At 30.9% G+C, this 26,524-nt stretch overlaps 1 protein-coding gene across 8 annotated transcripts in view; it reads right to left on the bottom strand.

Moving 5' to 3' along the window:
- Positions 1–26,524, bottom strand: part of ADGRB1 (adhesion G protein-coupled receptor B1) — a 911,276-nt gene that overhangs the window by 178,165 nt on the left and 706,587 nt on the right. For all 8 annotated transcript variants that reach the window (XM_073679967.1, XM_073679961.1, XM_073679962.1 and 5 more), the window contains exon 18: positions 25,717–25,843. In XM_073679967.1, the coding sequence (XP_073536068.1) occupies positions 25,717–25,843 (127 nt within the window). The remainder of the gene's footprint in view (positions 1–25,716; positions 25,844–26,524) is intronic.

The following is a 26,524-nucleotide window of genomic DNA, read 5'->3' as shown; positions in this document are numbered from 1 at the left end:
GCTCCTATGTACAAGAATATAACTACTATAATACTGCTCCTATGTACAAGAATATAACTACTATAATACTGATCCTATGTACAAGAATATAATTACTATAATACTGCCCCTATGTACAAGAATATAACTACTATAACACTGCCCCTATGTACAAGAATATAACTACTATAATACTGCTCCCTATGTACAAGAATATAACTACTATAATACTTCCCCTATGTACAAGAATATAACAACTATTATACTGCTCCTATGTACAAGAATATAACAACTATAATACTGCTCCTATGTACAAGAATATAACTACAATAATACTGCTCCTATGTACAAGAATATAACTACTATAATACTGCCCCCTATGTACAAGAATATAACTACTATAATACTGCCCCTATGTACAAGAATATAACTACTATAATACTGCCCCTATGTACAAGAATATAACTACTATAATACTGCTCCTATGTACAAGAATTTAACTACTATAATACTGCTCCTATGTACAAGAATATAACTACTATAATAATGCTCCTATGTACAAGAATATAACTACTATAATAATGCTCCTATGTACAAGAATATAAATACTATAATACTGCACACTATGTACAAGAATATAACTACTATAATACTACTCCTATGTACAAGAATATAACTACTATAATACTGCTCCAACGTACAAGAATATAACTACTATAATACTGCTCCTATGTACAAGAATATAACTACTATAATACTGCTCCTATGTACAAGAATATAACTATTATAATACTGCTCCTATGTACAAGAATATAATTACTATAATACTGCGCCCTATGTACAAGAATATAACTACTATAACACTGCCCCTATGTACAAGAATATAACTACTATAATACTGCTCCTATGTACAAGAATTTAACTACTATAATACTGCTCCTATGTACAAGAATATAACTACTATAATAATGCTCCTATGTACAAGAATATAACTACTATAATAATTCTCCTATGTACAAGAATATAAGTACTATAATACTGCTCCCTATGTACAAGAATATAACTACTATAATACTTCCCCTATGTACAAGAATATAACAACTATTATACTGCTCCTATGTACAAGAATATAACAACTATAATACTGCTCCTATGTACAAGAATATAACAACAATAATACTGCTCCTATGTACAAGAATATAACTACTATAATACTGCCCCCTATGTACAAGAATATAATTACTATAATACTGCCCCTATGTACAAGAATATAACTACTATAATACTGCTCCTATGTACAAGAATATAACTACTATAATACTGCTCCTATGTACAAGAATATAATTACTATAATACTGCCCCTATGTACAAGAATATAACTACTATAACACTGCCCCTATGTACAAGAATATAACTACTATAATACTGCTCCCTATGTACAAGAATATAAGTACTATAATACTGCCCCTATGTACAAGAATATAACAACTATTATACTGCTCCTATGTACAAGAATATAACAACTATAATACTGCTCCTAAGTACAAGAATATAACAACTATAATACTTCTCCTATGTACAAGAATATAACTACTATAATACTGCTCCCTATGTACAAGAATATAACTACTATAATACTGCCCCGATGTACAAGAATATAACTACTATAATACTGCCCCTATGTACAAGAATATAACTACTATAATACTGCTCCTATGTACAAGAATATAACTACTATAATACTGCTCCTATGTACAAGAATATAATTACTATAATACTGCCCCTATGTACAAGAATATAACTACTATAACACTGCCCCTATGTACAAGAATATAACTACTATAATACTGCTCCCTATGTACAAGAATATAACTACTATAATACTTCCCCTATGTACAAGAATATAACAACTATTATACTGCTCCTATGTACAAGAATATAACAACTATAATACTGCTCCTATGTACAAGAATATAACTACAATAATACTGCTCCTATGTACAAGAATATAACTACTATAATACTGCCCCCTATGTACAAGAATATAATTACTATAATATTGCCCCTATGTACAAGAATATAACTACTATAATACTGCCCCTATGTACAAGACTATAACTACTATAATACTGCCCCTTATGTACAAGACTATAACTACTATAATACTGCTCTGATGTACAAGAATATAATTACTATAATACTGCGCCCTATGTACAAGAATATAACTACTATAACACTGCCCCTATGTACAAGAATATAACTACTATAATACTGCTCCTATGTACAAGAATTTAACTACTATAATACTGCTCCTATGTACAAGAATATAACTACTATAATACTGCTCCTATGTACAAGAATATAACTACTATAATACTGCTCCTATGTACAAGAATATAACTACTATAATAATGCTCCTATGTACAAGAATATAAGTACTATAATACTGCCCACTATGTACAAGAATATAACTACTATAAAACTACTCCTATGTACAAGAATATAACTACTATAATACTGCTCCAACGTACAAGAATATAACTACTATAATACTGCTCCTATGTACAAGAATATAACTACTATAATACTGCTCCCTATGTACAAGAATATAAGTACTATAATACTGCCCCTATGTACAAGAAAATAACAACTATTATACTGCTCCTATGTACAAGAATATAACAACTATAATACTGCTCCTATGTACAAGAATATAACAACTATAATACTGCTCCTATGTACAAGAATATAACTACTATAATACTGCCCCCTATGTACAAGAATATAATTACTATAATACTGCCCCTATGTACAAGAATATAACTACTATAATACTGCCCCTATGTACAAGAATATAACTAATATAATACTGCTCTGATGTACAAGAATATAAATAGTATAATACTACTACTATGTACAAGAATATAACTACTATAATACTGCTCCTATGTACAAGAATATAATTACTATAATACTGCGCCCTATGTACAAGAATATAACTACTATAACACTGCCCCTATGTACAAGAATATAAGTACTATAATACTGCTCCTATGTACAAGAATTTAACTACTATAATACTGCTCCTATGTACAAGAATATAACTACTATAATACTGCTCCTATGTACAAGAATATAAGTACTATAATAATGCTCCTATGTACAAGAATATAAGTACTATAATACTGCCCACTATGTACAAGAATATAACTACTATAATACTACTCCTATGTACAAGAATATAACTACTATAATACTGCTCCAACGTACAAGAATATAACTACTATAATACTGCTCCTATGTACAAGAATATAACTACTATAATACTGCTCCTATGTACAAGAATATAACTACTATAATACTGCTCCTATGTACAAGAATATAATTACTATAATACTGCCCCTATGTACAAGAATATAACTACTATAACACTGCCCCTATGTACAAGAATATAACTACTATAATACTGCTCCCTATGTACAAGAATATAACTACTATAATACTTCCCCTATGTACAAGAATATAACAACTATTATACTGCCCCTATGTACAAGAATATAACTACTATAATACTGCTCCCTAGGTACAAGAATATAACTACTATAATACTGCCCCTATGTACAAGAATATAACAACTATTATACTGCTCCTATGTACAAGAATATAACAACTATAATACTGCTCCTATGTACAAGAATATAACAACTATAATACTGCTCCTATGTACAAGAATATAACTACTATAATACTGCTCCCTATGTACAAGAATATAATTACTATAATACTGCCCCGATGTACAAGAATATAACTACTATAATACTGCCCCTATGTACAAGAATATAACTACTATAATACTGCTCCTATGTACAAGAATATAACTACTATAATAATGCTCCTATGTACAAGAATATAAGTACTATAATACTGCCCACTAGGTACAAGAATATAACTACTATAATACTACTCCTATGTACAAGAATATAACTACTATAGTACTGCTCCAACGAACAAGAATATAACTACTATAATACTGCTCCTTTGTACAAGAATATAACTACTATAATACTGCTCCTATGTACAAGAATATAACTACTATAATACTGCTCCTATGTACAAGAATATAATTACTATAATACTGCCCCTATGTACAAGAATATAACTACTATAACACTGCCCCTATGTACAAGAATATAACTACTATAATACTGCCCCTATGTACAAGAAAATAACTACTATAATACTGCTCCCTATGTACAAGAATATAACTACTATAATACTGCCCCTATGTACAAGAATATAACAACTATTATACTGCTCCTATGTACAAGAATATAACTACTATAATACTGCCCACTATGTACAAGAAAATAACTACTATAATACTACTCCTATGTACAAGAATATAACTACTATAATACTGCTCCTTATGTACAAGAATATAACTACTATAATACTGCTCCTATGTACAAGAACATAACAACTATAATACTACTCCTATGTACAAGAATATAACTACTATAATACTGCTCCTATGTACAAGAATATAACTATCATACTACTCCTATGAACGAGAATATAACTACTATAATACCGCCCCCTATGTACAAGAATATAACTACTATAATACTGCCCCTATGTACAAGAATATAACTACTATAAAACTGTTCCTATATACAAGAATATAACTACTATAATACTTCTCCTATGTACAAGAATATAACTACTATAATACTTCTCCTATGTACAAGAATATAACTACTATAATACTGCCCCCTATGTACAAGAATATAACTACTATAATACTGCTCCTATGTACAAGAATATAACTACTATAATAGTGCTCCTATGTACAAGAATATAACTACTATAATACTGCTCCTATGTACAAGAATATAACTACTATAATACTCCTATGTATAAGAATATAACTACTATAACACTGCTCCTATATACAAGAATATAACTACTATAATACTGCTCCTATGTACAAGAATATAAGTACTATAATACTGCCCACTATGTACAAGAATATAACTACTATAAAACTACTCCTATGTACAAGAATATAACTACTATAATACTGCTCCAACGTACAAGAATATAACTACTATAATACTGCTCCTATGTACAAGAATATAACTACTATAATACTGCTCCCTATGTACAAGAATATAAGTACTATAATACTGCCCCTATGTACAAGAATATAACAACTATTATACTGCTCCTATGTACAAGAATATAACAACTATAATACTGCTCCTATGTACAAGAATATAACAACTATAATACTGCTCCTATGTACAAGAATATAACTACTATGATACTGCCCCCTATGTACAAGAATATAATTACTATAATACTGCCCCTATGTACAAGAATATAACTACTATAATACTGCCCCTATGTACAAGAATATAACTAATATAATACTGCTCTGATGTACAAGAATATAACTAGTATAATACTACTACTATGTACAAGAATATAACTACTATAATACTGCGCCCTATGTACAAGAATATAACTACTATAACACTGCCCCTATGTACAAGAATATAACTACTATAATACTGCTCCTATGTACAAGAATTTAACTACTATAATACTGCTCCTATGTACAAGAATATAACTACTATAATAATGCTCCTATGTACAAGAATATAAGTACTATAATACTGCCCACTATGTACAAGAATATAACTACTATAATACTACTCCTATGTACAAGAATATAACTACTATAATACTGCTCCAACGTACAAGAATAAAACTACTATAATACTGCTCCTATGTACAAGAATATAACTACTATAATACTGCTCCTATGTACAAGAATATAACTACTATAATACTGCTCCTATGTACAAGAATATAATTACTATAATACTGCCCCTATGTACAAGAATATAACTACTATAACACTGCCCCTATGTACAAGAATATAACTACTATAATACTACTCCCTATGTACAAGAATATAACTACTATAATACTTCCCCTATGTACAAGAATATAACAACTATTATACTGCTCCTATGTACAAGAATATAACTACTATAATACTGCTCCCTATGTACAAGAATATAAGTACTATAATACTGCCCCTATGTACAAGAATATAACTACTATAATACTGCTCTGTATGTACAAGAATATAACTACTATAATACTGCCCCGATGTACAAGAATATAACTACTATAATACTGCCCCTATGTACAAGAATATAACTACTATAATACTGCTCCTATGTACAAGAATATAACTACTATAATAATGCTCCTATGTACAAGAATATAAGTACTATAATACTGCCCACTAGGTACAAGAATATAACTACTATAATACTACTCCTATGTACAAGAATATAACTACTATAGTACTGCTCCAAAGAACAAGAATATAACTACTATAATACTGCTCCTATGTACAAGAATATAACTACTATAATACTGCTCCTATGTACAAGAATATAACTACTATAATACTGCTCCTATGTACAAGAATATAATTACTATAATACTGCCCCTATGTACAAGAATATAACTACTATAACACTGCCCCTATGTACAAGAATATAACTACTATAACACTGCCCCTATGTACAAGAAAATAACTACTATAATACTGCTCCCTATGTACAAGAATATAACTACTATAATACTGCCCCTATGTACAAGAATATAACAACTATTATACTGCTCCTATGTACAAGAATATAACAACTATAATACTGCTACTATGTACAAGAATATAACTACTATAATACTGCCCACTATGTACAAGAAAATAACTACTATAATACTACTCCTATGTACAAGAATATAACTACTATAATACTGCTCCTTATGTACAAGAATATAACTACTATAATACTGCTCCTATGTACAAGAACATAACAACTATAATACTACTCCTATGTACAAGAATATAACTACTATAATACTGCTCCTATGTACAAGAATATAACTACTATCATACTACTCCTATGAACGAGAATATAACTACTATAATACCGCCCCCTATGTACAAGAATATAACTACTATAATACTGCCCCTATGTACAAGAATATAACTACTATAAAACTGTTCCTATATACAAGAATATAACTACTATAATACTTCTCCTATGTACAAGAATATAACTACTATAATACTTCTCCTATGTACAAGAATATAACTACTATAATACTGCCCCCTATGTACAAGAATATAACTACTATAATACTGCTCCTATGTACAAGAATATAACTACTATAATAGTGCTCCTATGTACAAGAATATAACTACTATAATACTGCTCCTATGTACAAGAATATAACTACTATAATACTCCTATGTATAAGAATATAACTACTATAATACTGCTCCTATATACAAGAATATAACTACTATAATACTGCTCCAACGTACAAGAATATAACTACTATAATACTGCTCCAACGTACAAGAATATAACTACTATAAAACTGCCCCTATGTACAAGAATATAACTACTATAATACTGCTCCTATGTACAAGAGTATAGCTAAAATAATACTGCTCCTATAGACAAGAATATAACTACTATAATACTGTTCCAACGTACAAAAATATAACTACTATAATACTGCTCCTATGTAAAAGAATATAACTACTATAATACTGCCCCTATGTACAAGAATATAACTACTATAATACTGCTCCTATGTACAAGAATATAACTACTATAATACTGCTCCTACGTACAAGAATATAACTACTATAATACTGCTCCTATGTACAAGAATATAACTACTATAATACTGCCCCCTATGCACAAGCATATAACTACTATAATACTGCTCCTATGTACAAGAATATAACTGCTATAATACTGCTTCTATGTACAAGAATATAACTACTATAATACTGCTCTTATGTACAAGACTATAACTACTATAATACTGCCCCTATGTACAAGAATATAACTACTATAATACTGCCCCTATATACAAGAAAAAAACTACTAAAATACTGCCCCTATATACAAGAATATAACTACTATAAGAATATAGCTAATATAATACTGCTCCAATGTACAAGAAAATAACTACTAAAATACTGCCCCTATATACAAGAATATAACTACTATAATACTGCCCCTATATACAAGAATATATCTACTAAAATCCTGCCCCTATATACAAGAATATAATTACTATAATACTGCCCCCTATGTACAAGACTATAAATACTATAATACTGCCCGTATCAACAAGAATATAACTACTAAAATACTGTCCCTATATACAAGAAAATAATTACTATAATACTGCCCCTATATACAAGAATATAGCTAATATAATACTGCTCCCTATATACAAGAATATAACTACTAAAATACTGCCCCTATATACAAGTATATAACTAATATAATACTGCCCCCTATATACAAGAATATAACTACTATAATACTGCCCATATGTACAAGAATATAACTCCTATAATACTGCCTCCTATGTACAAGAATATAACTACTATAATACTGCCCCTATGTACAAGAATATAACTACTATAATACTGCTCTCTATGTACAAGAATATAACTACTATAATACTGCCCCGATGTACAAGAATATAACTACTATAATACTGCCCCTATGTACAAGAATATAAGTACTATAATACTGCTCCTATGTACAAGAATATAAGTACTATAATAATGCTCCTATGTACAAGAATATAAGTACTATAATACTGCCCACTAGGTACAAGAATATAAGTACTATAATACTACTCCTATGTACAAGAATATAACTACTATAATACTGCTCCAACGTAGAAGAATATAACTACTATAATACTGCTCCTATGTACAAGAATATAACTACTATAATACTGCTCCTATGTACAAGAATATAACTACTATAATACTGCTCCTATGTACAAGAATATAATTACTATAATACTGCCTCTATGTACAAGAATATAACTACTATAACACTGCCCCTATGTACAAGAATATAATTACTATAATACTGCTCCCTATGTACAAGAATATAACTACTATAATACTTCCCCTATGTACAAGAATATAACAACTATTATACTGCTCCTATGTACAAGAATATAACAACTATAATACTGCTCCTATGTACAAGAATATAACTACTATAATACTGCCCACTATGTACAAGAAAATAACTACTATAATACTACTCCTATGTACAAGAATATAACTAGCATAATACTGCTCCTTATGTACAAGAATATAACTACTATAATACTGCTCCTATGTACAAGAACATAACAACTATAATACTACTCCTATGTACAAGATTATAACTACTATAATACTGCTCCTATGTACAAGAATATAACTACTATCACACTACTCCTATGTACGAGAATATAACTACTATAATACCGCCCCCTATGTACAAGAATATAACTACTATAATACTGCCCCCTATGTACAAGAATATAACTACTATAAAACTGTTCCTATGTACAAGAATATAACTACTATAATACTTCTCCTATGTACAAGAATATAACTACTATAATACTTCTCCTATGTACAAGAATATAACTACTATAATACTGCCCCCTATGTACAAGAATATAACTACTATAATACTGCTCCTATGTACAAGAATATAACTACTATAATAGTGCTCCTATGTACAAGAATATAACTACTATAATACTGCTCCTATGTACAAGAATATAACTACTATAATACTCCTATGTATAAGAATATAACTACTATAATACTGCTCCTATATACAAGAATATAGCTACTATAATACTGCTCCAACGTAGAAGAATATAACTACTATAATACTGCTCCAATGTACAAGAATATAACTACTATAATACTGCCCCTATGTACAAGAATATAACTACTATAATACTGCTCCTATGTACAAGAGTATAGCTAAAATAATAGTGCTCCTATAGACAAGAATATAACTACTATAATACTGTTCCAACGTACAAAAATATAACTACTATAATACTGCTGCTACGTAAAAGAATATAACTACTATAATACTGCCCCTATGTACAAGAATATAACTACTATAATACTGCTCCTATGTACAAGAATATAACTACTATAATACTGCTCCTATGTACAAGAATATAACTGCTATAATACTGCTTCTATGTACAAGAATATAACTACTATAATACTGCTCCTATGTACAAGAATATAACGGCTATAATACTGCTTCTATGTACAAGAATATAACTACTATAATACTGCTCTTATGTACAAGACTATAACTACTATAATACTGCCCCTATGTACAAGAATATAACTACTATAATACTGCCCCTATATACAAGAAAATAACTACTAAAATACTGCCCCTATATGCAAGAATATAACTACTATAAGAATATAGCTAATATAATACTGCTCCAATGTACAAGAATATAACTACTAAAATACTGCCCCTATATATAAGAATATAACTACTATAATACTGTTCCTACGTACAAAAATATAACTACTATAATACTGGTCCTATGTACAAGAATATAATTACTATAATACTGCCACTACGTACAAGAATATACAGTAACTACTACAATACTGCTCCTATGTACAAGAATATAACTACTATAATACTGTCCCCTATGTACAAGAATATAACTACTATAATACTGTCCCCTTTGTACAAGACTATAACTACTATAATACTGCTCCTATAGACAAGAATATAACTAATACAATACTGCCGCTATGTACAAGAATATAACTACTATAATACTGCCCCCTTTGTACAAGAATATAACTACTATAATACTGATCCTATGTACAAGAATATAACTACTATAATACTGCCCCTATGTACAAGAATATAACTACTATAATACTGCCGCCATGTACAAGAATATAACTACTATAATACTGCCTCCTATGTACAAGAATATAACTACTATTATACTGCTCCTATGTACAAGAATATAACTACAATAAAACTGCCACTACTTGTAAGAATATAACTACTATAATACTGCCCCTACGTACAAGAATATAACCACTAGAATACTGCTCCTATGTACAAGAATATAACTACTATAATACTGCTCCTATGTACAAGAATATAACTACTATAATACTACTCCTATGTACAAGAATATAACTACTATAATACTGCCCCCTATGTACAAGAATATAACTACTATAATACTGCTCCTATGTACAAGAATATAACGGCTATAATACTGCTTCTATGTACAAGAATATAACTACTATAATACTGCTCTTATGTACAAGACTATAACTACTATAATACTGCCCCTATGTACAAGAATATAACTATTATAATACTGCCCCTATATACAAGAAAATAACTACTAAAATACTGCCCCTATATGCAAGAATATAACTACTATAAGAATATAGCTAATATAATACTGCTCCAATGTACAAGAATATAACTACTAAAATACTGCCCCTATATATAAGAATATAACTACTATAATACTGTTCCTACGTACAAAAATATAACTACTATAATACTGGTCCTATGTACAAGAATATAATTACTATAATACTGCCACTACGTACAAGAATATACAGTAACTACTACAATACTGCTCCTATGTACAAGAATATAACTACTATAATACTGTCCCCTATGTACAAGAATATAACTACTATAATACTGTCCCCTTTGTACAAGACTATAACTACTATAATACTGCTCCTATAGACAAGAATATAACTAATACAATACTGCCGCTATGTACAAGAATATAACTACTATAATACTGCCCCCTTTGTACAAGAATATAACTACTATAATACTGATCCTATGTACAAGAATATAACTACTATAATACTGCCCCTATGTACAAGAATATAACTACTATAATACTGCCGCCATGTACAAGAATATAACTACTATAATACTGCCTCCTATGTACAAGAATATAACTACTATTATACTGCTCCTATGTACAAGAATATAACTACAATAAAACTGCCACTACTTGTAAGAATATAACTACTATAATACTGCCCCTACGTACAAGAATATAACCACTAGAATACTGCTCCTATGTACAAGAATATAACTACTATAATACTGCTCCTATGTACAAGAATATAACTACTATAATACTACTCCTATGTACAAGAATATAACTACTATAATACTGCCCCCTATGTACAAGAATATAACTACTATAATACTGCTCCTATGTACAAGAATATAACGGCTATAATACTGCTTCTATGTACAAGCATATAACTACTATAATACTGCTCTTATGTACAAGACTATAACTACTATAATACTGCCCCTATGTACAAGAATATAACTACTATAATACTGCCCCTATATACAAGAAAATAACTACTAAAATACTGCCCCTATATGCAAGAATATAACTACTATAAGAATATAGCTAATATAATACTGCTCCAATGTACAAGAATATAACTACTAAAATACTGCCCCTATATACAAGAATATAACTACTATAATACTGTTCCTACGTACAAAAATATAACTACTATAATACTGGTCCTATGTACAAGAATATAATTACTATAATACTGCCACTACGTACAAGAATATACAGTAACTACTACAATACTGCTCCTATGTACAAGAATATAACTACTATAATACTGTCCCCTATGTACAAGAATATAACTACTATAATACTGTCCCCTTTGTACAAGACTATAACTACTATAATACTGCTCCTATAGACAAGAATATAACTAATACAATACTGCCGCTATGTAGAAGAATATAACTACTATAATACTGCCCCCTTTGTACAAGAATATAACTACTATAATACTGCTCCTATGTACAAGAATATAACTACTATAATACTGCCCCTATGTACAAGAATATAACTACTATAATACTGCCTCCTATGTACAAGAATATAACTACTATTATACTGCTCCTATGTACAAGAATATAACTACAATAAAACTGCCACTACTTGTAAGAATATAACTACTATAATACTGCCCCTACGTACAAGAATATAACCACTAGAATACTGCTCCTATGTACAAGAATATAACTACTATAATACTGCTCCTATGTACAAGAATATAACTACTATAATACTACTCCTATGTACAAGAATATAACTACTATAATACTGCCCCCTATGTACAAGAATATAACTACTATAATACTGCCCCTATGTACAAGAATATAACTACTATAATACTGCCCCCTATGTACAAGAATATAACTACTATAATACTGCCGCCATGTACAAGAATATAACTACTATAATACTGCTCCCTATAGACAAGAATATAACTACTATAATACTGTTCTTATATACAAGAATATAACTGCTATAATAGAGCCCCTATATACAAGAAAATAACTACTATACATAGTACTTAGTACTAAGTACTACTAAGTACTATGTACACGAAAATAACTACTATAATACTGTCCCCATTGTACAAGAATATAACTATTATAATACCGCCCCTATGAACAAGAATATAACTACTATAATACTACTCCTATGTACAAGAATATACCTAATATAATACTGCCGCTATGTACAAAAATATAACTACTATAATACTGCCCCCACGTACAAGAATATATATCTACTATAATACTGCTCCTATGTACAAGAATATAACTACTATAATACTGCTCCTATGTATAACATAACTACTATAATACTGCCTCTATGTACAAGAATATAACTACTATAATACTATCTCTATGTACAAGAATATAACTACTATAATACTGCCCCCTATGTAGAAGAATATAACTACAATACTGCGCCCTATAGACAAGAATATAACTACTATAATACTGTTCTTATATACAAGAATATAACAGCTATAATAGTGCCCCTATATACAAGAAAATAACTACTATAATACTGCTCCTATGTACAAGAATATAACTACTATAATACTGCCCCCTATGTCCAAGAATATAACTATTATAATACCGCCCCTATGAACAAGAATATAACTATTATAATACTGGCCCTATGTACAAGAATATACCTAATATAATACTGCCGCTATGTACAAAAATATAACTACTATAATACCGCCCCCACGTACAAGAATATAACTACTATAATACTGCCCCTATGTACAAGAATATAACTACTATAATACTACTCCTATGTACAAGAATATACCTAATATAATACTGCCCCCTATGTACAAGAATATACCTAATATAATATTGCCCCCTATGTACAAGAATATAACTACTATAATACTGCCCCTTATGTGCAAGAATATAACTACTATAATACTGCTCCTATAGACAAGAATATAACTACTATAATACTGCTCCTATAGACAAGAATATAACTACTATAATACTGCCCCTATGTACAAGAATATAACTACTATAATACTGCTCCTATGTACAAGAATATAACTACTATAATACTGCTTCTATGTACAAGAATATAACAACTATAATACTGCCCCTATGTACAAGAATATAACTACTATAATACTGCCCCTATGTACAAGAATATAACTATAATACTGCCCCTATGTACAAGAATATAACTACTATAATACTGCTCCTATAGACAAGAATATAACTACTATAATACTGCTCCTATAGACAAGAATATAACTACTATAATACTGCCCCCTATGTACAAGAATATAACTACTATAATACTGCCCCTATGTACAAGAATATAACAACTATAATACTGCTCCTATGTACAAGAACATAACTACTATAATACTGCCCACTATGTACAAGAATATAACTACTATAATACTGCCCCTATGTACAAGAATATAACTACTATAATACTGTTCCTATGTACAAAAATATAACTACTATAATACTGCTCCTATGTACAAGAATATAATTACTATAATACTGCCACTACGTACAAGAATATACAGTAACTACTACAATACTGCTCCTATGTACAAGAATATAACTACTATAATACTGTCCCCTATGTACAAGAATATAACTACTATAATACTGTCCCCTTTGTACAAGACTATAACTACTATAATACTGCTCCTATAGACAAGAATATAACTAATACAATACTGCCGCTATGTACAAGAATATAACTACTATAATACTGCCCCCTTTGTACAAGAATATAACTACTATAATACTGTTCCTATGTACAAGAATATAACTACTATAATACTGCCCCTATGTACAAGAATATAACTAGTATAATACTGCCCCCTATGTACAAGAATATAACTACTATTATACTGCTCCTATGTACAAGAATATAACTACTATAAAACTGCCACTACTTGTAAGAATATAACTACTATAATACTGCCCCTACGTACAAGAATATAACCGCTAGAATACTGCTCCTATGTCAAAGAATATAACTACTATAATACTGCTCCTATGTACAAGAATATAACTACTATAATACTACTTCTATGTACAAGAATATAACTACTATACTACTGCCCCCTATGTACAAGAATATAACTACTATAATACTGCCCCTATGTACAAGAATATAACTACTATAATACTGCCCCCTATGTACAAGAATATAACTACTATAATACTGCCCCCATGTACAAGAATATAACTACTATAAGACTGCTCCCTATAGACAAGAATATAACTACTATAATACTGTTCTTATATACAAGAATATAACTGCTATAATAGTGCCCCTATATACAAGAAAATAACTACTATACATAGTACTTAGTATTAAGTACTACTAAGTACTATGTACACGAAAATAACTACTATAATACTGTCCCCATTGTACAAGAATATAACTATTATAATACCGCCCCTATGAACAAGAATATAACTACTATAATACTGGCCCTATGTATAAGAATATAACTACTATAATACAGTCCCTATGAACAAGAATATAACTACTTTAATACTACTCCTATGTACAAGAATATACCTAATATAATACTGCCGCTATGTACAAAAATATAACTACTATAATACTGCCCCCACGTACAAGAATATATATCTACTATAATACTGCTCCTATGTACAAGAATATAACTACTATAATACTACTCCTATGTACAAGAATATAAATACTATAATACTGCTCCTACGTACAAGAATATAACTACTATAATACTGCCCTTATGTACAAGAATATAATTACTATAATACAGCCCCTATGAATAAGAATATAACTACTATAATACTGCTCCTATGTACAAGAATATAACTACTATAATACTGTTCTTTTATACAAGAATATAACAGCTATAATAGTGCCCCTATATACAAGAAAATAACTACTATAATACTGCTCCTATGTACAAGAATATAACTACTATAATACTGCCCCCTATGTACAAGAATATAACTATTATAATACCGCCCCTATGAACAAGAATATAACTATTATAATACTGGCCCTATGTACAAGAATATACCTAATATAATACTGCTGCTATGTACAAAAATATAACTACTATAATACCGCCCCTATGTACAAGAATATAACTACTATAATACTACTCCTATGTACAAGAATATACCTAATATAATACTGCCCCCTATGTACAAGAATATACCTAATATAATATTGCCCCCTATGTACAAGAATATAACTACTATAATACTGCCCCTTATGTGCAAGAATATAACTACTATAATACTGCTCCCTATGTACAAGAATATAACTACTATAATACTGCTCCTATAGACAAGAATATAACTACTATAATACTGCTCCTATAGACAAGAATATAACTACTATAATACTGCCCCTATGTACAAGAATATAACTACTATAATACTGCTCCTATGTACAAGAATATAACTACTATAATACTGCTTCTATGTACAAGAATATAACAACTATAATACTGCCCCTATGTACAAGAATATAACTACTATAATACTGCCCCCTATGTACAAGAATATAACTATAATACTGCCCCTATGTACAAGAATATAACTACTATAATACTGCTCCTATAGACAAGAATATAACTACTATAATACTGCTCCTATAGACAAGAATATAACTACTATAATACTGCCCCCTATTTACAAGAATATAACTACTATAATACTGCCCCTATGTACAAGAATATAACAACTATAATACTGCTCCTATGTACAAGAACATAACTACTATAATACTGCCCACTATGTACAAGAATATAACTACTATAATACTGCCCCTATGTACAAGAATATAACTACTATAATACTGTTCCTACGTACAAAAATATAACTACTATAATACTGCTCCTATGTACAAGAATATAATTACTATAATACTGCCACTACGTACAAGAATATACAGTAACTACTACAATACTGCTCCTATGTACAAGAATATAACTACTATAATACTGTCCCCTATGTACAAGAATATAACTACTATAATACTGTCCCCTTTGTACAAGACTATAACTACTATAATACTGCTCCTATAGACAAGAATATAACTAATACAATACTGCCGCTATGTACAAGAATATAACTACTATAATACTGCCCCCTTTGTACAAGAATATAACTACTATAATACTGCTCCTATGTACAAGAATATAACTACTATAATACTGCCCCTATGTACAAGAATATAACTAGTATAATACTGCCCCCTATGTACAAGAATATAACTACTATTATACTGCTCCTATGTACAAGAATATAACTACTATAAAACTGCCACTACTTGTAAGAATATAACTACTATAATACTGCCCCTACGTACAAGAATATAACCACTAGAATAATGCTCCTATGTACAAGAATATAACTACTATAATACTGCTCCTATGTACAAGAATATAACTACTATAATACTGCCCCCTATGTACAAGAATATAACTACTATAATACTGCCCCCATGTACAAGAATATAACTACTATAATACTGCTCCCTATAGACAAGAATATAACTACTATAATACTGTTCTTATATACAAGAATATAACTGCTATAATAGTGCCCCTATATACAAGAAAATAACTACTATACATAGTACTTAGTACTAAGTACTACTAAGTACTATGTACACGAAAATAACTACTATAATACTGTCCCCATTGTACAAGAATATAACTATTATAATACCGCCCCTATGAACAAGAATATAACTACTATAATACTGGCCCTATGTATAAGAATATAACTACTATAATACAGTCCCTATGAACAAGAATATAACTACTTTAATACTACTCCTATGTACAAGAATATACCTAATATAATACTGCCGCTATGTACAAAAATATAACTACTATAATACTGCTCCTATGTACAAGAATATAACTACTATAATACTACTCCTATGTACAAGAATATAAATACTATAATACTGCTCCTACGTACAAGAATATAACTACTATAATACTGCCCTTATGTACAAGAATATAATTACTATAATACAGCCCCTATGAATAAGAATATAACTACTATAATACTGCTCCTATGTACAAGAATATAACTACTATAATACTGCTCCTATGTACAAGAATATAACTACTATAATACTGCCCCCACGTACAAGAATATAACTACTATAATACTACTCCTATGTACAAGAATATAACTACTATAATACTACTCCTATGTACAAGAATATAATTACTATAATACTACCCCCTATGTACAAGAATATAACTACTATAATACTGCTCCTATGTACAAGAATCTAACTACTATAATACTGCCCCCTATGTACAAGAATATAACTACTATAATACTGCTCCTATGTACAAGAATATAACTACTATAATACTACTCCTATGTACAAGAATATAACTACTATAATACTGCCCCTATGTACAAGAATATAACTACTATAATACTGTTCCTGCGTACAAAAATATAACTACTATAATACTGCTCCTATGTACAAGAATATAATTACTATAATACTGCCACTACGTACAAGAATATACAGTAACTACTACAATACTGCTCCTATGTACAAGAATATAACTACTATAATACTGTCCCCTATGTACAAGAATATAACTACTATAATACTGTCCCCTTTGTACAAGACTATAACTACTATAATACTGCTCCTATAGACAAGAATATAACTAATACAATACTGCCGCTATGTACAAGAATATAACTACTATAATACTGCCCCCTATAGACCAGAATATAACTACTATAATACTGCTCCTACGTACAAGAATATAACTACTATAATACTGCCCCTATGTACAAGAATATAACTACTATAATACTGCCCCCTATGTACAAGAATAGAACTACTATAATACTGCTCCTATGTACAAGAATATAACTACTATAATACTGCTCCTATAGACAAGAATATAACTACTATAATACTGCTCCTATAGACAAGAATATAACTAGTATAATACTACCCCTATGTACAAGAATATAACTACTATAATACTGCACCCTATAGACCAGAATATAACTACTATAATACTGCTCCTATGTATAACATAACTACTATAATACTGCCTCTATGTACAAGAATATAACTACTATAATACTATCTCTATGTACAAGAATATAACTACTATAATACTTCCCCTATGTACAAGAATATAACTACAATACTGCGCCCTATAGACAAGAATATAACTACTATAATACTGTTCTTATATACAAGAATATAACAGCTATAATAGTGCCCCTATATACAAGAAAATAACTACTATAATACTGCTCCTATGTACAAGAATATAACTACTATAATACTGCCCCCTATGTACAAGAATATAACTATTATAATACCGCCCCTATGAACAAGAATATAACTATTATAATACTGGCCCTATGTACAAGAATATACCTAATATAATACTGCCGCTATGTACAAAAATATAACTACTATAATACCGCCCCCACGTACAACAATATAACTACTATAATACTGCCCCTATGTACAAGAATATAACTACTATAATAGTGCTTCTATGTACAAGAATATAACTACTATAATACTGCCTCCTATGTACAAGAATATAACTACTATAATACTGCCCCTATGTACAAGAATATAACTACTATAATGCTGCTCCTATGTACAAGAATATAACTACTATAATACTGCTCCTATGTACAAGAATATAACTACTATAATACTGCTCCTATGTACAAGAATATAACTACTATAATACTGCCCACTGTATACAAGAATATAACTACTATAATACTGCCCACTGTATACAAGAATATAACTACTATAATACTGCCCACTGTATACAAGAATATAACTACTATAATACTGCCCCTATGTACAAGAATATAACTACTATAATACTGCTCCTATGTACAAGAATATAACTACTATAATACTGCTCCTATGTACAAGAATATAACTACTATAATACTGCTCCTATGTACAAGAATATAACTACTATAATACTGCCTCTATGTACAAGAATATAACTACTATAATACTGCCTCCTATGTACAAGAATATAACTACTATAATACTGCCCCTATGTACAAGAATATAACTACTATAATAGTGCTTCTATGTACAAGAATATAACTACTATAATACTGCCTCCTATGTACAAGAATATATCTACTATAATACTGCCCCTATGTACAAGAATATAACTACTATAATACTGCTCCTATGTACAAGAATATAACTACTATAATACTGCTCCTATGTACAAGAATATAACTACTATAATACTGCCCACTGTATACAAGAATATAACTACTATAATACTGCCCACTGTATACAAGAATATAACTACTATAATGCAAGGGGAGGGACTAGGTGACATCACTGACAATGACGTCTTCCCTTTTATTAGACAACAGCCAGACATCACTGAGAATACTACTTATCCATTCACTAGAGAGCAGCAGTGACATTAGTTGTCTTTTGCATTCATTAAACTATGTGCATATATACAGTATATGTTATGAATCTGCTTCTACACCTGGTGTGCACTTTCCGTAATAATAAATAGGTCACAGAAGAATGAGATGACTTCTAATATCATTCTCCTGTACCATCTGGGTTTATAGTAATCCTTATTATACAAGATTTTATTAGACACTAAGCTATGATCTTTAATCTCTGATATCACTGACAAAATATGATAGATAGATATAGATAGAAAATATATAACATATAGATCATAGATGATAGATAAATAGATGATAGATAGATAATAGATAGATAATAGATAGATGATAGATAGATAATAGATAGATAGATAATAGATAGATAATAGATAGATAATAGATAGAGAGATAGATGATAGATAGATAGATGATAGATAGATAATAGATAGATGATAGATAGATAATAGATAGATGATAGATAATAGATAGATGATAGATAATAGATAGATGATAGATAGATAATAGATAGATGATAGATAGATGATAGATAATAGATAGATGATAGATAGATAATAGATAGATGATAGATAGATGATAGATAGATAGATGATAGATGATAGATAGATAATAGATAGATGATAGATAGATAGATGATAGCTAGATGATAGATAGATAATAGATAGATGATAGATAGATAGAAAATAGATAGATGATAGATAGTAGATAGATGATAGATAGATAATAGATAGATGATAGATGATAGATAGATAGATGATAGATAGATGATAGATAGATAATAGATAGATGATAGATAATAGATAGATAATAGATAGATAATAGATAGATAATAGATAGATGATAGATAATAGATAGATGATAGATAATAGATAGATGATAGATAGATAATAGATAGATAATAGATAGAGGATAGATAATAGATGATAGATAGATAATAGATAGATAATAGATAATAGATAGATGATAGATAATAGATAGATAGATAGATAATAGATAGATAATATATAGATGATAGATAATAGATAGATAATAGATAGATAATAGATAGATGATAGATAATAGATAGATGATAGATAATAGATAGATGATAGATAGATAATAGATAGATAATAGATAGAGGATAGATAATAGATAGATAATAGATAGATAATAGATGATAGATAATAGATAGATGATAGATAGATAATAGATAGATGATAGATAATAGATAGATAATAGATAATAGATAGATGATAGATAATAGATAGATAATAGATAATAGATAGATGATAGATAATAGATAGAGAGATAATAGATGATAGATAGATGATAGATAGATGATAGATAGATAATAGATAGATGATAGATAATAGATAGATGATAGATAGATAATAGATAGATGATAGCTAGATAATAGATAGATAATAGATAGATGATAGATAATAGATAGATGATAGATAGATGATAGATAGATGATAGATAGATAATAGATAGATAATAGATAGATAATAGATAATAGATAGATGATAGATAATAGATAGATAATAGATAGATGATAGATAATAGATAGATAATAGATAGATGATAGATAGATGATAGATGATAGATAATAGATAGATAATAGATAGATGATAGATAATAGATAGATAATAGATAGATGATAGATAGATGATAGATAGATGGATAGATAGATAGATAGATAGATAGATAGAGATAGATGCCGCCATATATTTTTGCAGGTTTATACAAGGTAAGATCACAGCACTGAGACCCCCTGAGGATTGCACCCACTACTTTTGGATTGCAGTGTTTTTTCATTTTTACTACAATTTTTTTGAGGGATAAACGGATGGATGGATAAATAAAATGCAAAATCAACAGGAAGATACAATGAAGAACACAGTGGATCCATTTGGAGATCTTGTGCATGTTTCTGGCTTAGTAAACACTGTCGGTTTCTTGTGACGGCCTACATCAAGCAATTAAGAGTGCTGTCTCTTTAAATGCATGTGCCGATGTTGTTTCCATGGCAACAGAAGACAAAATGTATCAGTGCGTCTATTAATAGCCAACCTTCATCTCCAAAGTGTTTCTATTCTGTGTGAATTAAAGGTGCGTCTGCCGGAGCGATGCCAATCACTGATACCAGTGGAGCCCGGCCGGGGGTCTGCGAGGTGCGGGGAGGTACAACATGGGGATTTCGGGTCCAACAGACACAATGCATTTCTTCCTCCAGAACAAGATTTCTTAATTTTCAAAAAAAAAACAACAACTCCAAAATATTTCCTGCAAAGGAGTAAAATAATCCTGGACCAAATTCCACCACTTTGGTTCACACTGGTATTATGGCTTTAATTCATGATGGGACTATGACAACTATGCTGGGTCAGTCTCTCGCTGGGGGTCTGTGAGGTTTTCAGTATTATTAGGCTGTAAACTACAATATTCTTCATGTCAAAATGTTTCTGCTTTGTCCTAACTAGAACCATGGCTTCCATTCATAACGGACCTATGACAACTACTACTGTCAAAATGATGGACAGTGGACAGGACTCCTGACAGCCCGCCCAATAATACTACAGGTCAATGGGGCCCAGCCTGTGTCTGATGGAACAGAAGTATCACACTGGGAAACGACGCCCCCCGGAGGAGACCTTGGCTCTACGTGGCGGCACACAGGGTGTCTATAGAGACTGGAGTGCTGCCATGTATGTGACCCATGGCTCCAGCCTCCTACTACACCACTACTACTGATAATACCGCCACTCCATCATCCATCGGCCGGATTATGGCAACACACAAGTTATGGGTTACAACTCGGCGCCATTAACAGTATACGTGGCCACCAAATGCCCCCATGGCCACCAAATGCCCCCATGGCCACCAAATGCCCCCATGGCAATATTGAGGCCTTTTTCTTTTGGGCTCAGCATGAACTGCCATTTTCTATTGAATGCTGAATTATGGAGGTATATAAGGTTTTCTTTTTAAGGATGGCACCATATGGCGGCACATAGATTACTGCAGGTCAGAACTCTGCTAGGTCGATTCTGATAGTGATTGTTTCTAATAATAATAATAATCATTAGCAGTGGTTATAGTAGAAATAGCACTAATGATAAAAATAAAAAATATTCATTGTATTTTATCAACCAATAACTAGGAAATAATGCTAAGACTCCAACTATCTGGGCCAATTCTTATTAGGCAGAATTCACACGATCGTGATTTTTACCGGACAGCGAGTAATCCAAACGCTGACCATTACATAAGAGACCATTTCATTCACATGTGCTGAGCTTGGGCCGCAAATTGCTCCAAATTTGGACATTAACACTGTTGAATTTGCGAAAAGTCCTATAGACTATAAAAGGACTTCAAGAAAAAAAAATAACAAAACGGATATAACCCGTACGTGAAAAATCAGATATGTGATTGGAGCCTTAAGAAGCAATAATGATAATGAATAGTAGTTATAGCAATAATAGTATTAATAATAAGAACTGTTGCAATTTTATATGAGCCAAACAACTAGACTTCTGCATACTGATCTATATAGCTCATATAATAATAATAATAATAATAATAATAATAATAATAATAATATAAAGGTCATTTTACATGAGACAACCTTATGAATTATCCAACCAACTTGGCCTTTTCCTAAAAGTTAGAAATAGTAACAATAATTAATAATAAAAAAATAAAAGGTCAATATTTCAACCTACTACGAAGCAGTGGAAATAATAATAATAAATAATAAAATAGGAAAAATAATAATAATAATGTAAATATACATTCATTAGTTATTTTGTAAGAAAGAGCCAACCAACTAGGCCATTTCCTAAGAGTTAGTAGTAGTAATAATAATTCATAATAATAATAATAAATAATAATAATAATAATAAACAGATGTCAATATTCGAACCTACTAGGCCCTTTCCTTAATCGTAAGCCATGGAAATAATAATAATAATAATAATAATAATATACATACCGTACATTGGCTATTTTATGAGAAGGAGCAAACCAACTAGGCCCCTGCACACCCATCCATACAGCTCATATTACAAAGATATTACTGATATAAAATTAGGACATTTCCTAATGGCAGCTGTAGTAATGCTAAAAAATACTACTACCACTAATAATAATAATGCATCCAGTCGCTTTCCTCCTGACGTTTTTTGCCCAATCCAAACATTATTTCCCTCTCATTTTTCAACAGCTCTCCAAATAATGACAAATAACCATTTTTCAGCGCCATCAAAATCAACGATAAAATGACAATCCATGTAAATTGCAACGACTGAATATATTTTTCCAAAATAACAATGCGAGGTGACATTACAGTTTCTACATTGTGACACCAACAAATCAATTTCGTTTCCAGACTAGCAGAAGAATCTTTTGAAAAGAAAAGCAGAGAGGCGGGCGATGGAGGGAAGAGGGGGTGGCGCACTAGTGGCATTCAATGATTCCTTTTTTTTTTTTTTTTTTTTTTCTACTTGTAATATTAAGTTTTCAGTACACATCTGATGTTAAGACCCCCCCACACCTCCACAATCCCACGACAGAACCTTTAACCCCTCCTTTCCTGCCTTGTTGTGTTATCAATAACTATTAGAAATAACATAAACAAAGGAAGATACAAAGTATCAATAGAGCGGACGAACATTCTAAGGCTCTTAACTCTTTCATGGCTGCAGGAGCTGCAGCAGTAACGAGGCTTAAAAGGGTCTCTGACCCCGCTGCAAGGTTAAACAAGGTAATTTGTTTTTCTGGTTAGCCAATAAAGGTATCAATTTTTACAATATGGCTGTATAGGAGGGTGGAGGGGGGGTAGTTGTTTATCATTTTTTTTTTTTTTTTTTTCATTTATAGACACCCAAGTATTTAAGAGCATCAGCCCTGAAAGAGACGAGAGCTTAGTGTCAGCGAAGCGCTACATGTTTATAGAGGGACTTACCATGTCTGAACTGAGCTGGGATAAAATGGCGAAGCTTGATAAGCGATCACAGGAGCATTTAGTATGGAATGAATCCACGGGGACTGTACGACAGCCTTTCAAGGACCAGGCACCGAGATTAGAGGCTCTATAATGGGGGAGAGAGAAGAGAGAGAAAAAAAAGACAGGAAAGAGATGTACCACCAACAATGATAAATAAAGGGATACAGAGGGGGTGGGGGGTGTCATCTACCAGGAACCAAAATCAACATCATCTGCCGCTAGATTTGGATCTATAGAGGATGCAAAGAAGGGAAAAAGACACAGATATTAGTGTGAAAATAACAAAGAGATCACGTACCGGGCTGTAATGGATGCTATTGGGGGGTTGGATCACGTTGAAGTATATAAAACACACACACGGTGGGGATATTGGAGAGAGGAGGAGGATGGAGGATGTGTATGAGGAGGGGGTCACGGGATTATATTGAAGTGATGGGAGCTAGGAGTAGTAGGGGGTAAAATGAGTGAAACCTCACAGGGAAGATGCTGGCTGGGAAAGAACTGATGGGGGTGAGGAGAGGGTGCATGCAAATCCATCAGAATGGTGCTGTCTGGATGTGCAAGAGGATGGCTGGAGCAGGAGATGGAGGGAAGAGGAGCTGCGACTGACAGTCAGAGCCGAGCAGAGGAGCTGGCGGAGAAGTTTGAGATGTGAGAGTAGGGGGAAGGGATGAGAAATAGGTCACCGGACGTCAGGATGATTACCGACAGGCCGTAATATAATAATAAGTTGATAAAATAAAGGTGGCCGGCATTAACAAAGAAA

Source organism: Phyllobates terribilis, unplaced genomic scaffold, assembly GCF_046119375.1.
Source record: "Phyllobates terribilis strain yellow unplaced genomic scaffold, ASM4611937v1 Scaffold_4__5_contigs__length_816908805, whole genome shotgun sequence".
NCBI classification, from domain to species: domain Eukaryota; kingdom Metazoa; phylum Chordata; class Amphibia; order Anura; family Dendrobatidae; genus Phyllobates; species Phyllobates terribilis.
This window is presented reverse-complemented; position numbering and strand designations above follow the sequence as displayed.